Here is a 13289-nt window from a genome sequence, read left to right as displayed (position 1 = left end):
TAAAGAGAGTGTGTAGCTTTACAACATTATCGGGGCTGGCAGAAATAACTAAGAGCTGCCTCAGCTTGGGCTGACAAGAATGCCACAAGACCAAAGCCAACAGTCAGCAAAGAGCTGGAGTAGGGTTAGATACTTCTTCCACTCCTTTAGTGTGCCTTCACTGTCTGGTCTTGTCATAAAAGAGACATTACAAACCTATAAAGGTCCTGATTTGCTTAGTTCTTTTAAGTGTCACAACTACACAAACATGCCTTTATTAAATCCATGCAGTAATTAAGGCTAGGCACTAATGATTTACAGCTATTTCCAAGTCAGATATCTGCATTCCTAAGCTAGGCTTAAAGCCAGAAATAGCCTAGCTTAGCCCATTCAGTGTAGGAGCACCAGTATGTGCAGCTGTGGGTCTATGCTTAAAGGAGGCAAACAGATGGCTAGCTTAACAGCCAAGGGAAACTGTTCTAAGGGAAATAATGTGTTCTTTGCTGCCTTCTATGCTGTTCTATCCAACCCTTTGGATAAGAGAAGGCGGGTAATGATCATTCGCAACCCACTGATTGCAACCCTCATTAATAAGAGACCACTAAAATTTGATCTGGGGATTTATTCTTTTTATGTACACAAACCATGGTACCAAATCAGTACATCTTTAGCCCAGCTTAGTAGCCAGTTCTTTAGCCTTTGCTTTTTCAAGCTTGGCAATGCGAGCAACAGATTTTGGACCCAAGACGTTACCACCCCAGTGACGACGGATCTGCAAAGAAGGAAGAACAAGTTGAAGTTAAGAGTCTGCATACATTCAACTGTGCTCAGTTCCAATCCTTCATGACAAAAGGTTGAACTCCTACTCACTCATTTTTAAAGCAGTGAATTACATTCTGGGAGCAGCACAGATACGACAATTGAAAGCCTTTCCCTATCATGAGATTTGCTTCAGGACTTCAGGGATGGAATCACGTCTAGCTGAAGCAGATCTCTTTACATTCATGTCCTTGCATTAGGCTCTGTTTACCTCTTTCTTGGTGACAGTGTTCACTTTGTACCCCATCCTCAGGTAAACTATCTGAATACCTAAAAAACCCCTAGCTACAGTCTACACCCAACAGGCCTTAAGCTGATCTCACTCCAAAACAGAAATCTGCATCTTACTGAGAAACTATTGGGGATGTTCATAGTATGAACCTGAAAGACAAGGGCCACACATCTTACCTCATCATATCTGTCATTGTAGTTGGTCTTAACAGCCTCCACCAGCTTTGCAAGGGCACCCTTATCCTCCCTGTTGGGGACAGATGCATTTCTTTAGAGCATCAGTTTAATGTTTTCTGTAAGTCTTCTGTCTTGGAATTAACTCTTAATACGAACATCATTTTTCAGGTTAAGTATAACAAAAGGTTAATCACAAAAGCCATCAATGCTTAGAGTTCAGCTTATACATTTAATAATAACGCCCTATTTAATAAGCTAAACCTCTAGCTTCAGGATCTGAAGCAAATCAGCACACAGAATACTTACGGGTTAACTTGGGTGAAAGCAACACAGGTACAAGTTTTCCTGTGCACCAGTCGCCCCAGCCTGGCCTTGCTCTTGATGATGCAGTATGGCACCCCCATCTTGCGGCACAGAGCTGGCAAGAAGACCACCAGCTGAAAAGAGACAGAGCGTGCTGTATTGCTGGTACAACATCTTAGTAGCGTTTCAGCTGGCCTGGGCTGTGGCAATTGCTCAGTGTTAAAAAGCTCGTTTTGCTCTTCATTATTGATTCAGGTGAAGAAATTCATACATCATCGCAAGGGCCAAGCCTCATTCTAAGTCCAAGGAAAGTTTGAACGTCCATAAGCATTTGAGTTCCAACCTCAAGTGGAGTTATACAGGCAGCCTCTACCGTGCTTACCTCAATAGGGTCTACATCGTGGGCGATCACCACAAGCTGAGCTTTCTTGTTCTCTACCAGAGTCGTGACAGTGTTAACACCTAAAAAACAAATTATACAAGTCTGTTTCAAGTCAGTCTTTTCACCAGAGCTTTCACGTAAGCCTCATAAAATCAGCTGCTTTCACAGCACACCTTTCAGAATGAGAACTTTTCATATCCACTCAGTAGCACAGAGTAAGATATTCCATGGACAATTTGCTAAAGCTCAGGGTTAAAAAGCTCGTCTATTTTGCTCTTCACTTGGAGCTCAGGTGAAGAAATTCATACATCACTGCCATAGCATGTCCAATCCTGTTTGGCTGGAGCAGAGCACCAACTTTTCCCATCAGTTTTCTCTCCAAAAGACCACATTCCCATATATGCAAGTAGGAAAGTTCATGTAGACCTACCTGCCCGGAGAACTGGTGGTCTCTTAGTTGGAGTATCTCCCTTTCCTGCAGCTTTCTGCTCAGCACGAGCCAGCAGCCTCTGCTTCTTCTCTTGCTTAGTTTCCGGTCTGTATTTGTGCGCCAGCTTCAGAAGCTGCGTGGCTGGAAGTGAACATGAATTAATTAGTAAAATAACATGGAAATCTCAGTGTTTTAAAGGGCTCGTGTGCATCAAGAAGCACCCACTGAGGAATTCTTGCTTTACATCCTTACGTGGGACCTCTGATACTTCCCACCTCCCTTTTCAAAACAGTAATTTAGGGCAGCAAACTCACAAAGCTCGCTGTTCCCATTATCAGTCACTATTAAAGCCTCCCTAAAGATCTCCCAGACAGCAGCGTCTTATTAAATAACGTCTTCTTTAGGTTTCTTTCCTGACTCACACACATTGACCATCAACAACAGAAGTCAAAAGAGATTCTGTAGGCCACGTCCTCACCTGTTTGGCGATCCAAAGCCTGACTGAACTGGTTGATTGCAGGAGGCACCTTCAAACGCTTGTACAGAATGGAGCGCTGGCGCTGCAGCCTGATGTAACGGGGCCATTTCACAAAGCGTGTGAGATCACGCTTGGGCTGGATATCCTGTCCTAGAAATACAGACTTGAACTCAAAACTGTTCCCAATCCATGTAGCAATAGCATGCAATAGGGCAGGAGTGCATCAGCGATCTTGGTGGTTACGTATGTCAGCACTGCCATTCAGATAGCAAGTGTTGTTTCACATCATCTGCACACGTGACAAAAGCAGCATTATAGAAACCTGAACTAGTTGATCACATCGCATGTAAAGGGGTGAAATGCATCATAATGGATATACATAATGGATCTTTTAGAGTGGCAAAGTGTCACAGCCAGCTCTGATACCAAGTGGAGCACAGCTCTACCACTCATGATGGTAAAGCAGCTGCCTTTATGGCCTGCTCCACTCCATGGCTTTATCACATGTAATATACTATCTATAGTTATGAACAACAAAATAAACCAGCCCTTGAAGCTCTTTGCACATCCCCTTACTCACCAATGCCAAAGTTCTTGGGCCTCTTCTCAAAGAGGGGATTGACGACCTTCTTGGCCTCCTGCTTCTTGACTACAGCAGGGGCAGGTGCCACCTTCTTCCCCTTGGCCTTTTTTCCTTTCGGCTGCAAATACAAAACACATCTTGTTTTATTACCATAAACACTTAATGAACTTAAAGAGCATCCAACCACCTCGATGTGACCTAAAAGCGCTTATGAGACTATCAGATTTAGAATATCAGATTTAGAATATCAGATTTAAAACAACGAGTTGCTCTCCGCGGCCTATAGGACTGCCCGGATCCCATCGGGCCCAGGCCCAGGCCCAGGCCCAGGCCCAGCCCCGCCTCCCCTCTTAGGCTGCCGCATCCTCGGCCTAGAACCGAACCGAACCGCCCCCCCGCGGTTCCGTGAAGCTGCTGAGCATCCGAACCGCCTTCAATGAGAGCCGTGACCCGGCGGGGTGCGCGGATGGAGATGGATGGAGGTGGATGGAGGTAACTACCCCCAGATGTACTCACCATCTTGGATGGATAATCAAAGAGACGGAGCAGGGCATGCTGGGGGATATCTATGTGGCACCAATTCTCGCGAGATGAGATGGACAGGAAGAGGCGGGAGGAAGAGAGGAGGCCGCCATGGCGCAACAGCGGGTGTTACCACAGAGCAAAGAGACCCTGCTGCAGTCATACAACAAGCGGCTGAAGGATGATGTTAAATCCATTATGGATAACTTCACCGAGATCATTAAGACCGCTAAGGTGAGTTCGGGTTGCGGAGGGGAGGGAGTAATCTGTGATTAACGTGAAGGTGGGAGATTTAAGTTTAAAACGGTTTAAAGTAGGGATTATTGGCGTAGATTGGAACGTTGTGATGCAGCAGTTGTGTGTGTAAAGATGAACTTTGTCTTTGTCTTTAGATTGAGGATGAAACTCAGGTCTCTCGAGCCACCCAAAGCGAGCAGGATAACTACGAGATGCACGTCAGAGCTGCGAACATTGTAAGTAATGCTTCGGGATTCACTTCAGGAGCTGTTTGGTGTGTTATTGTATAGACAGGCCTTTATAGCACTCAGGAGGTGCTAAAAGACCTACCTGATATTTGGGGTGGTAATGCAATGAATGATCTAGTAAATGTGTATGTTTGGTGGCCCTGCCAGGCAGGGGGGTTGGAACTACATGATCCTTGAGGTCCCTTCCAAGCCAGGTCATTCTGTGAGTCCTTGCAGTGTTACAAAGCTTGGTCTGTGTTGTCAATACAGGCTGCTATCAGAACCCTCACCTGCTGCAGGAGCTGCTGTGTAGTCATGGATTGAGCAGGAGCAGCAGCTTTACCTCACATTACATCTGGAACAAAGTCCTGTTTAAAGATACTTAACATCGATGTGAATCTGGAGTCAAATCCTGTTTAAAAATATTTATATCTGTGTGATTTTTTTCCTCCTACAAGGTTCGAGCTGGTGAGTCCTTGATGAAACTGGTGTCTGACCTGAAGCAGTTCTTGATCCTCAATGATTTCCCCTCTGTAAATGAAGCTATCAACCAGCGCAACCAGCAGCTGAGAAGCTTGCAGGAGGAGTGTGACAAGAAGTTGATTGCACTACGGGATGAGATCTCCATTGACCTGTATGAGCTAGAAGAAGAATATTACTCTTCCAGGTACAAATAGGGCAGTGGACTTCTGTCTGATGACTCCAACCCTTCTGGGGGAGTTAATCCAAACAAAGAGATAATCCTTATAGTGTAGGTCTTGAGAATGTTCCCAGCAAAATTCCATTCCCGTTCCTAATTTGGTCAAGCTCTTTCTGTAGTTTAAAACAACTGCTTCTTTCTTGCAGGGTATAAGTGTTATATTGGAGAAGGAATTCACAGCATCCAGCTCTAGGTGCTTGCCTTGGTTGGTTGGATGTGACAGATGATTACAAAGGAAGCCTAAGCAAATTATCATAGGAGATCAGTTTCCTTAGGGGGTGATGTCCTTCTGGAGGAGTCTCTATCTCTCCCTAGAACAACCAGCATGTTGAGCTGGGTGCTGATCTTAGATAAGATGGTGATATCTCATATCCTTGTTACAAGTTCTTTCACAAGTGACCTGCTAACACAGTGTGCCTTTTACCTTGTAGTCCACTGCCCCAGTTGCCTGGAGTCTTTTTGAGGTGAACGTTTAATTATGAAGTATCGTGATAGGATTTCTTAAGGAAGATTTATTAATTTGTTTGAGGAATTTTTAAGATTTTAAAAGACTTTTGCATAGGAAACGGGCTTTAGAGAATTCAGACACTTTATTTTTTAATCGTTTTTTGTTGTTTTTAATCATGCACTCCAGCACTTCTGATTGATTATGCAGTAAATGACAGCAGGAAGAAGATAACTGAGAATCAGATTGTATTGGCTGCACTGTGCACTAAGTGATGTCAGTGCAATAAAGGTGTGAATTCTAAACAGAAAAAACCTTATCTTTTCAAAATCTTACCCCAAAATCTCATGACCAGCTGTTCCACTTTTGTCTGTCCTCTCTTTCTAGACATTCTGAGCATCTATAGCTCCAGATAAGTCAATTAAAACAATAACTGCACAGTATACTTGGCAGTTAGTCCATTGTTTAAGGGTAATGTATTTTAGGAGTAAAACTCTTTAAAAGAGTTCTTAAAGGATTAAGGTACTGATGTAGCATAGCTTAGAACCAGCTATGTTGTTTTAAGAAAACTTGAGATCCAAGTTTAGAGCTGTTTTTCCAGCTTTACTTAGCTTTTTTTTAAGGGAACTATGGCAAAGGGTCCTAGAAGTGCCTCAGAAAAGAAGATTGATAGTCACAAACCTAAGCACCAGTCCAAGCCTTACTAGGTCAGGGATGTGTCCACTGCACAGACTGTACAGCATGGCATAAGCTGCATCCACAGTGACAGTGTGAAGTGCCCCATGAGTGCCAGGGGTGCTTCTCCCACACTGACACCAGGCTGCCATGACTGTGTCTCAGTTGTTTTCTGTTCTGAACTAAGGAGTTCAGGCCTCTCTATCATGGTCTCTTCACCTGACTGACATGGCTTGCCCTTCTTAACAACCTTCAAAACAGAACTGGTTTCTAAGCACAAACAGCTCTGTTTCCTGATACACTGAAGTGGATCTACATTTGTTTTCATTCTTTTGAGGGTGGTCTTGAGATGAGGAAACTTGGCTTGTCTACCGAGCTATGATCCTTCTACTGCAACCGCATACCATGTAGCACTTAATCATTGCTTTTAGCACTTAACTACTTTCCTATGCTCTTTCCTGTCTTTTTCTGCACCAAAGAAATTATGTGTGTAAATACAGAAATGGCGATTTATTCAAAGTCCTTTTATAATTAGAATATTATGATATTTTTAAATGAAATTTTATTGTCTAATGTGGGAAAAGGGGTTCTGTTATATCACGTAGCCTTAAGAGTGTTGATCATGTTTAAATTGTGATGAATGCAAAAGCTGATTTGCCCACAAGTGGGCATTCTGTGCTGACCTGGGAGCCTGGTTGGGGTTTCCTCTCTGTAGTTTATTACTTCCCTGTGGGGTTTAATCCTTATAAAGAATCCTGTGAGGTCAGGATGTTGGTTCCATACAGCCATCCTGCTCTCCAATGCCCCAGAGTCCTTGAAGGTCACTGCTGAGTTTATTTTAGGTTTTCAGGTTGTCCCTCCAAGGAAGGCTGTAGATAAGTGAGCTCCCTGGAGCAGTGTACCTGCAGGTGCTACAGTTGTAAGCTGCCCCATGCTGCACAGCTTCCTTTCTTCCTGTGTGTTGTTCCCAAGAGCTGTAGAAGGACTGTAAAAAGGAGTGTCTTGTGCAGCAGTTGCCCCTACCATTGGTCCATGAAACTAAAGCTGAGTAGGAATCTTCACTTTCAATCTCTGTTCAAGTGTTTTTCTAGAGCTGTTTGTGCACAGATGTTGAGTGGTGGTGCTGCAGGCTGTGCAGCTGCTTCTCATTCAGCCTGCCTTTCAGTGAGTGTACACGAGAGGGAGAGCTTAGATTTTAGTAACTATTGTTTAGGACCAGTGGGAGAAGCACCTACACTGCTGATACAGGTTAAATGCTCATAGTAACCAATCTATGGGGACACTCATGGATGCGATGTTTGGGCTCACTTTGGAAGCCATTGTTTGATGTTTATAACTGTCAGAAAAGGGATCATAGTTCTGGTTTAGTCCCAAAGGTCTTCACTACTTGAACACAAACTTGCCTTGTGCTGGGAACTCTAAGGCAGGGTGGTTATCCTCCAGCAAAAGAAATCTTCCAAGAGATTTAACAAAGGGCCCAGATATAAAACATATACCTACTGCCTTCCTACTTCTGGTACGAAACCAACTGGGTGATGCTGTCAGAAAACACTACAAAGATTTGGTGCTTGCAACTAGTGCTTTGTGTGCTTCTTCAAAGCATTAAGCCCTGAGTCCAGCTTGCATTTTTTCATCCTAAACCCCAAACGTGTATTTATGTCCCTCCTCTGAGATCACAGGAGCTGTCTGTGAGTGTGGACTTAAATCTCAGCATTTCATGTTTGTGCAATTTGAAGTGTCTCGTATTTTCTGCACTTAAAAAGTATTTTGCAAAGCATCTATTCGAGTCCATACGTTACAAAATGTAAATAAAGCTGCAACGACAAAATCACTTGCCCCACTGGGTTTGTTTTACTCCAATCACGAGCTGCTTTTTGCTCCCGCACTCACTTTGTCTTGGATGTGTCTCTTGTGTGTGCAGCTCCTTCCTCTCTTTGGAATTTGTTCTGGTTTTGTTCCAGTTTCTTCCAACACTTTCCTTTATAGTTTTTGCCCTTCTATGTTGTGTTTTCCTCAGACCACAGTCAAGAATTAAACAGCTTCTTACTTTCCTACACTGCTGTATCATCTCACACTGCAGTCTGCAGGAGTCAAATCCATTAAGCTGCTTTTCTAAGGACTGTGGTGCTGCTGAGACCTGTAGAAGCTGCCAGTGCTTCATAGGCTGGGGATTTTCAAAAGAAGGCCGATGCCTTTTGTGGGATGCTTTAAGTTAAGGGTGTAAATAGACTTCAGTTTAGAGCACAACTTGTATTTGTTTTTTTCCCCTCACACAGGTTGTTATGTAACTCCTAGTGAAGTGATTCGGGATCTGTGCCTCACTCAGACTAGTACAGCTCCTGTCTTTGGGGTGCCACAACCTCAGCCCAGATCTATCTATGGACTGGTACTGTCTGGATTAGAACTGAGACTCTGGTTCAGTTTGTAGTAATAGCTTTGTCTTTGAAATTTCCCTGATCCTTATTAGGCCTTTAAGATTCAATACCAGCCTGTAAGATTCAATACCAGCCTTTACAGGGTATTTTGCTGAAGACCAGTCTCACAAAGCTCGTGATGAATTTGAACCTGTGAACACAGGCTTTATAGCCATGAACATTTCTTTGCCATTTTCTTAACACTTTGCTTCTGTCTTGCTTTTCTCCCTCTCCTCTTCCCTTTCCCTCCTCCTTTATCATTGTATCCGCTGCCTCTCCTTACCGTTTGTTTTTTTTTGTTGTGTAAAGCTACAGTCTATGTGACAGCAATGATCTACCACTGTGCGAAGCCTACTGGAGAGAAGACTTTGATCCGCTGTCTCCTGAAAGCCTCTCCCTGCCTCTGACAACTGCCACGGCAGAGCAGAGTATTGCTACCTCTCAGAGCTCAACCCCATCACACCCTCACGTGAACGGGCATGGGGCAGGCCCCACAGAGCACTCCTGAAGAGGATTCTTTGCTGCTGAATCCATTCCTCCTGGTGGCACTGAAGAAGTCTTCCACCTGCTGTACTGAGCGAGCATCTTCCTATCAGGACAATGCACTGGAGCTGTATTTGCAGGTCTCTGCTCACTGGATAGCCACAGTGCTTTCTCCATGCCTGGGACGTTGCCATGAGTGTTCCTGAAGTGATAAGCGAATACAAAGCTGATTGTTCTAACAAATTAGAGTTCAGTTTGCTTTTCCATGAGTTACACGTGGAGATGATTAGAAATTCAGTGTTTGTTCCCATTTGAATTTCACAGTAATTTCACATTGTGAAGTGCTTATAGTTGAATTTGGTTGGTTGGTATAGAAAACTTGAGCCAAATCCGGGGATAGTGACTGTTCTGGGCCTCTTTATTATTCATGTTTATTGATATTCCGGCTGCTTTAAAGCTTTCTCAGGATGCCACCAGATAACGTGTCATACTTAAGAATCTTGCAGTATTTTTTACTCAGTGTTTTTCACTGTCAAAACGCTCCACAAACTTGAACTTCTTGCTGTGAATCATTTAAGAAGAGGCTCTGCAGGAGGCCTGTATTGAACAACAGTGTTAATCCTTTTGTCAAGCAGAAGGCAAACAGAATCAACCCACAGTGTTCATAACGCGACCTGCTTAAGGCTACAGGTAGAAGCAGGAGCTTTGATTACCCTGATTCCAATGGTTCCACAACAGCTTCCTATTAACACAGCTTGGCTTATATTTATATTCTTTAACAATTTCATCTAGCGAAACTTAAGACAAGTGATGTGTGTGGAGCACAGGGGGTGCTCAGTTCCCTTCTATATCATCTTGGTGCTTGGATTTTCTGCCCTTTATTTCTGGTTGTTCTGAGTTGACCCTCAAGGTGCATTGGAGGGAATAATGCATTGAAGTGAATAGAGCTGGACTGGATCGTGGCTGTGGCAGCTTCATCACCAACAGTGGAGCTTCCCCAGCATTCTGCTGTCATTTATTGATTACAATGTGAATTTGGTGTCATTTTTGCCCTACTTTCCTTCCATTTTTTCCCCCTTTTTGTAATTAGGTGGTTTAATAAATAACTCTTTTCTATAGAACCTCTTTGTGTGTTTTTAGCTGCAACTTCTCACAACGTGAAGCATTAATATGTGCTAAGATGAGCGTTCCTTTATGACCTGAAGGGAATCAATCACTGCTCTTAACAGTCCTGCCCTGCCACCCCAACCTGAGTCCTGCAGGTCCTCAAGCAGCGGGTCGGCCAAACCAACATGGCGGCTCCCACTGACTGACTTCCCGTCTCGTCGCGTAGCTTTGTCGTCACTTCCGGTGGAAGTACCCCGTCACATCCGGCTCTGGGGGCTCATTTTACTTCCGGCGCTGGTCGGTGCGGGTGCTTCCTCACATCGCTCCGCTCGTATCGGGGTTTATCCGGTGTTTGTAGTGGTGATGTCCAGCCTGGCCGCTCAGGACGCTTATCTACAGGGCTTGGCGAGGAAGGTCTGCACACAGAACGCCCCGGAGTCTAGGAAAAGGAAATTCTGTAAGGCTGCTGTGTGAGAACGTGGACCTGCGGCCTGTTTGCCTCCCTGGGCCGTTGTGTTGGTTCTAAGCAAAGCCTGTGATAACGGGGATCCTTCCCTTGTATTCAGCGGCCTCATTCATCCTTATACGTGTGATAATGGTCATTGCTAAAGTGAATAAGCACGTCTAGCTCTGCTTAGATAACTCCTCAAGGTTCATAAGCACCATAACAACGTTATACAGCATGGTTGTACCTCAGTATTCAGTCATAACGTTTTTGATTGGGAATTATGTGGTGTTGTCCTGGTTTGTAAATGTTTTTCCTTTGCTTTCTAGTGTCGAAGCCAGGCCAGCCAGATGATGCTGACAGGAAGCTGAAGAAAAAGAAGAGAAGGAAATCCAGGAAGCAAGCTGAGAAAACAGAGTTTCCTGCAGTTAAACAAGGGGCCTCTAACACCAATAAGCTTAATCCAGGACAGAAAGCAGCTCCCCAGGCCAACAAATCATCTCCACTGGGTGTTAAGCAGAACAGAAATGAGGGTTCTGTTATAGGTAATAATGTCAGAATGGTCTGTGGTTCAAATGAGCTGAGGTGGCCACATTTCAGTTGGTTCACATTCATATTGGAAACTATTTAAGAAATCCAGTTCAATTGAAAATACTTGAGTTTATTCCGTGTACGTAAATTGACAGTGTGACCACTGGGGGGCTCTGTAGAGATATGAGCACTTCATATGAATTACTTTTATATATATATATATATATATATATATATATATATTTAATGTATTTAGTAATTTCTGGGTTTTATTTCATGGGTTCATATATATATTATTGTATGTCCTCTTTTCATTAGAAATCAGGAAAACCTGATCACAAGCTGAGTGGAAAGATGTATTTGGTGTCTTTGTTTCCATTGGTATTTGCTCCCTTTTCATTTGGGAGCTACAGGGCATATCAGGCCACCCTGAGCTGGCAACGTTGAATGGTGAAATGGATTTAAAAAGGGAGAATTCTGAAGATGCCAAGAAAATAGAAGTTCTTAATTTCATTAGGATTTCATTTAATTCTTTCATGACATCTAAAGAATTCTGATAGCTTTTCCCACAGCTATAGAAAATTCCTCTGTTTAGATAGTGCTGTATTTTAAATAGTTTTATTTCCTTTCTCTCGTTTTCAGGTGCCAAAAGTGAACTTGGCTCTAGTTCTTTTTCTGCAATAAACCTCTTGCGTCAGAGGCTACATGAGAAGATTAAAGAAGCTTCTGGGCGGGTATGAGAACTCTCTGTACCCTTCTGTGCATGTGGGTATGGTATGAAGTCTCCCTGTGTTGCCACATGCCTCAGGAACTGTGATCTTCCAAGGTTTAGGGCTGGAGATTGTTCCATTCCCTATGGAAGTGCCTATAGGTATTGTTAGGAGACTTGTTCTTTTTACGGGGTCCAGAAAAATGCATGTGAAAAGGTGGGCCTGGCTTGGAGGAGTGAAGATAAGGCACTGAAAATCTGCCAGGGGAGTGTAAGTATGGGGTTCTATGAGAGTAAAAGGCTTGAAATGCATTTGCTGTATGCATTTGGTATCTCTAAAAGGTGATTGCTTCTTAAATACCACGTTTCTGGGGAAGAGTTTGAAATCAGGACCTTGAGCACATCCCACTTTTATCTTTGTATTATCCCTGCAAGGCTCCTGATTTGTGTCTGTCCTCTTTAGGATGATACCAAGGAATTACCCCCTTCAGTCCTGGAGAAGAGGCAAAGAAGGAAGTATGAAAAAGAGAGGAAAAAGCGAAAAAGAAAAGAGTTAAAGATGAAGGCAAAAGCGGTGAAGGAAGAAACCGAGGAGGTACCTATAGAGCCACAAAGCAAAAAGGAAGAGATCACAACTGACATAGTCTTCAACAAGATCAAAGTGCACGAAGACAATGAGCTGAACAAGATCCAGAAGAAAAAAGAGAAGAGGAAAGGAGTGAAGGGGAAAATCACTCCTCTGACAGGTAGGAATTACAAGCAGCTGCTGAATAGGCTGGAGATACGGAAGAATAAGCTGGAGGAGCTGAAGGAAAAGGACCAGAAGAAAGCTCAGGATCTGGAGATGAAAATGAAGTGGACGAACGTTCTGTATAAGGCAGAAGGTGTGAAGATTCACGACGACGAGACGCGCCTGAAGGAAGCTCTGAAGCGCAAAGAGAAGCGTAAAGCACATCGCCAAAAGCAATGGGAGAAGAGAACAGAAAAAGTGGTAGAAAGGATGCAGCAGAGACAGGAGAAACGTCGTAAGAACATTCAGAAGAAGAAGAAGGAGAAGATTGAGCATAAAAAAGCCAAGGCCAGGAAGAAGGGCCGTGTTCTGCCAGAGGACTTGAAAAAAGCTGGTTTGTAGCTGCCCACGAGGCAGCTGGACTGTGGTTAAAGGCAGCTGATGGGATTCTTGTGCCAGTGTTTAATGGAGCTGTACCAGCACATCAGTCCCAGCCTGGAATTGAGATATAGGGGTGTCATTATCACCTCTTCCTAAGTCAATAATAAAAACAACAAAACCTCAGCTACTCGTTTGTGTTTGCTGGTTACTTTTTGCTACCCTGCTGAAGCACTGCTGCTAAATAATTAGTTGCTGGTTGTTTCGCATTCGCTGCCGTTTGGTGCCGCTCTGAGCCCGGGGC

At 43.8% G+C, this 13289-nt stretch overlaps 3 protein-coding genes and 3 non-coding genes across 7 annotated transcripts; 2 read left to right on the top strand and 4 right to left on the bottom strand.

Annotated features, from left to right (window-relative positions):
- Window positions 1–583: 583 nt before the first annotated feature.
- RPL7A (ribosomal protein L7a) lies at window positions 584–3980 on the bottom strand. Its single transcript, XM_015879074.1, has 8 exons — window positions 3899–3980; window positions 3380–3500; window positions 2800–2949; window positions 2322–2462; window positions 1892–1971; window positions 1513–1643; window positions 1207–1276; window positions 584–751 (listed from the first exon to the last, which is right to left on the bottom strand). Exons 1-8 carry the CDS (start codon window positions 3899–3901, stop codon window positions 647–649), a joined length of 801 nt encoding a protein of 266 aa, XP_015734560.1. The 5' UTR covers window positions 3902–3980; the 3' UTR covers window positions 584–646.
- Window positions 1718–1790, bottom strand: LOC116654190. The gene has a single exon (XR_004309173.1). It is a non-coding gene; the product is annotated as a small nucleolar RNA SNORD36 (small nucleolar RNA).
- On the bottom strand, window positions 2133–2209 carry LOC116654195. Its single transcript, XR_004309179.1, has one exon. It is a non-coding gene; the product is annotated as a small nucleolar RNA SNORD36 (small nucleolar RNA).
- LOC116654196 lies at window positions 3019–3093 on the bottom strand. The gene has a single exon (XR_004309180.1). It is a non-coding gene; the product is annotated as a small nucleolar RNA SNORD24 (small nucleolar RNA).
- On the top strand, window positions 3961–10206 carry MED22 (mediator complex subunit 22). Of its 2 annotated transcripts, XM_015879072.2 has the most exons (4): window positions 3961–4138; window positions 4297–4377; window positions 4827–5035; window positions 8912–10206. In XM_015879072.2, the coding sequence occupies exons 1-4, from the start codon at window positions 4016–4018 to the stop codon at window positions 9108–9110; spliced, it is 612 nt and encodes a 203-aa protein (XP_015734558.1). In that variant the 5' UTR covers window positions 3961–4015; the 3' UTR covers window positions 9111–10206. The 2 variants fall into 2 exon arrangements, with proteins under 2 accessions (XP_015734558.1, XP_015734559.1); XM_015879073.2 differs by lacking the exon at window positions 8912–10206 and having other exon boundaries at window positions 3962–4138; window positions 4827–8019.
- Window positions 10207–10460: 254 nt separating this feature from the next.
- SURF6 (surfeit 6) lies at window positions 10461–13171 on the top strand. Its single transcript, XM_015879068.2, has 4 exons — window positions 10461–10649; window positions 10967–11182; window positions 11811–11902; window positions 12341–13171. The coding sequence occupies exons 1-4, from the start codon at window positions 10556–10558 to the stop codon at window positions 13007–13009; spliced, it is 1071 nt and encodes a 356-aa protein (XP_015734554.1). The 5' UTR covers window positions 10461–10555; the 3' UTR covers window positions 13010–13171.
- The last annotated feature ends 118 nt before the right edge of the window (window positions 13172–13289 follow it).

The sequence above is a fragment of the Coturnix japonica genome, chromosome 17, assembly GCF_001577835.2.
Source record: "Coturnix japonica isolate 7356 chromosome 17, Coturnix japonica 2.1, whole genome shotgun sequence".
Classification (NCBI taxonomy): Eukaryota; Metazoa; Chordata; class Aves; order Galliformes; family Phasianidae; genus Coturnix; species Coturnix japonica.
Note: the sequence above shows the minus strand (reverse complement) of the source record. Positions and strands in the feature narration are given on the sequence as shown.

Coding starts and splice junctions, on each gene's coding strand:
- RPL7A (XM_015879074.1), bottom strand. Junction 2,463..2,799: donor GGCTTTGGATCGCCAAACAG/GTGAGGACGTGG, acceptor GTTCACTTCCAG/CCACGCAGCTTCTGAAGCTG. Junction 1,644..1,891: donor ACGATGTAGACCCTATTGAG/GTAAGCACGGTA, acceptor GTCTCTTTTCAG/CTGGTGGTCTTCTTGCCAGC.
- MED22 (XM_015879072.2), top strand. CDS start 4,016: ATGGCGCAACAGCGGGTGTTACCACAGAGCAAAGAGACCCTGCTGCAG. Junction 4,378..4,826: donor ACGTCAGAGCTGCGAACATT/GTAAGTAATGCT, acceptor TCCTCCTACAAG/GTTCGAGCTGGTGAGTCCTT. Junction 5,036..8,911: donor GAAGAATATTACTCTTCCAG/GTACAAATAGGG, acceptor TGTTGTGTAAAG/CTACAGTCTATGTGACAGCA.
- SURF6 (XM_015879068.2), top strand. CDS start 10,556: ATGTCCAGCCTGGCCGCTCAGGACGCTTATCTACAGGGCTTGGCGAGG. Junction 11,183..11,810: donor AAATGAGGGTTCTGTTATAG/GTAATAATGTCA, acceptor TCTCGTTTTCAG/GTGCCAAAAGTGAACTTGGC. Junction 11,903..12,340: donor TTAAAGAAGCTTCTGGGCGG/GTATGAGAACTC, acceptor TGTCCTCTTTAG/GATGATACCAAGGAATTACC.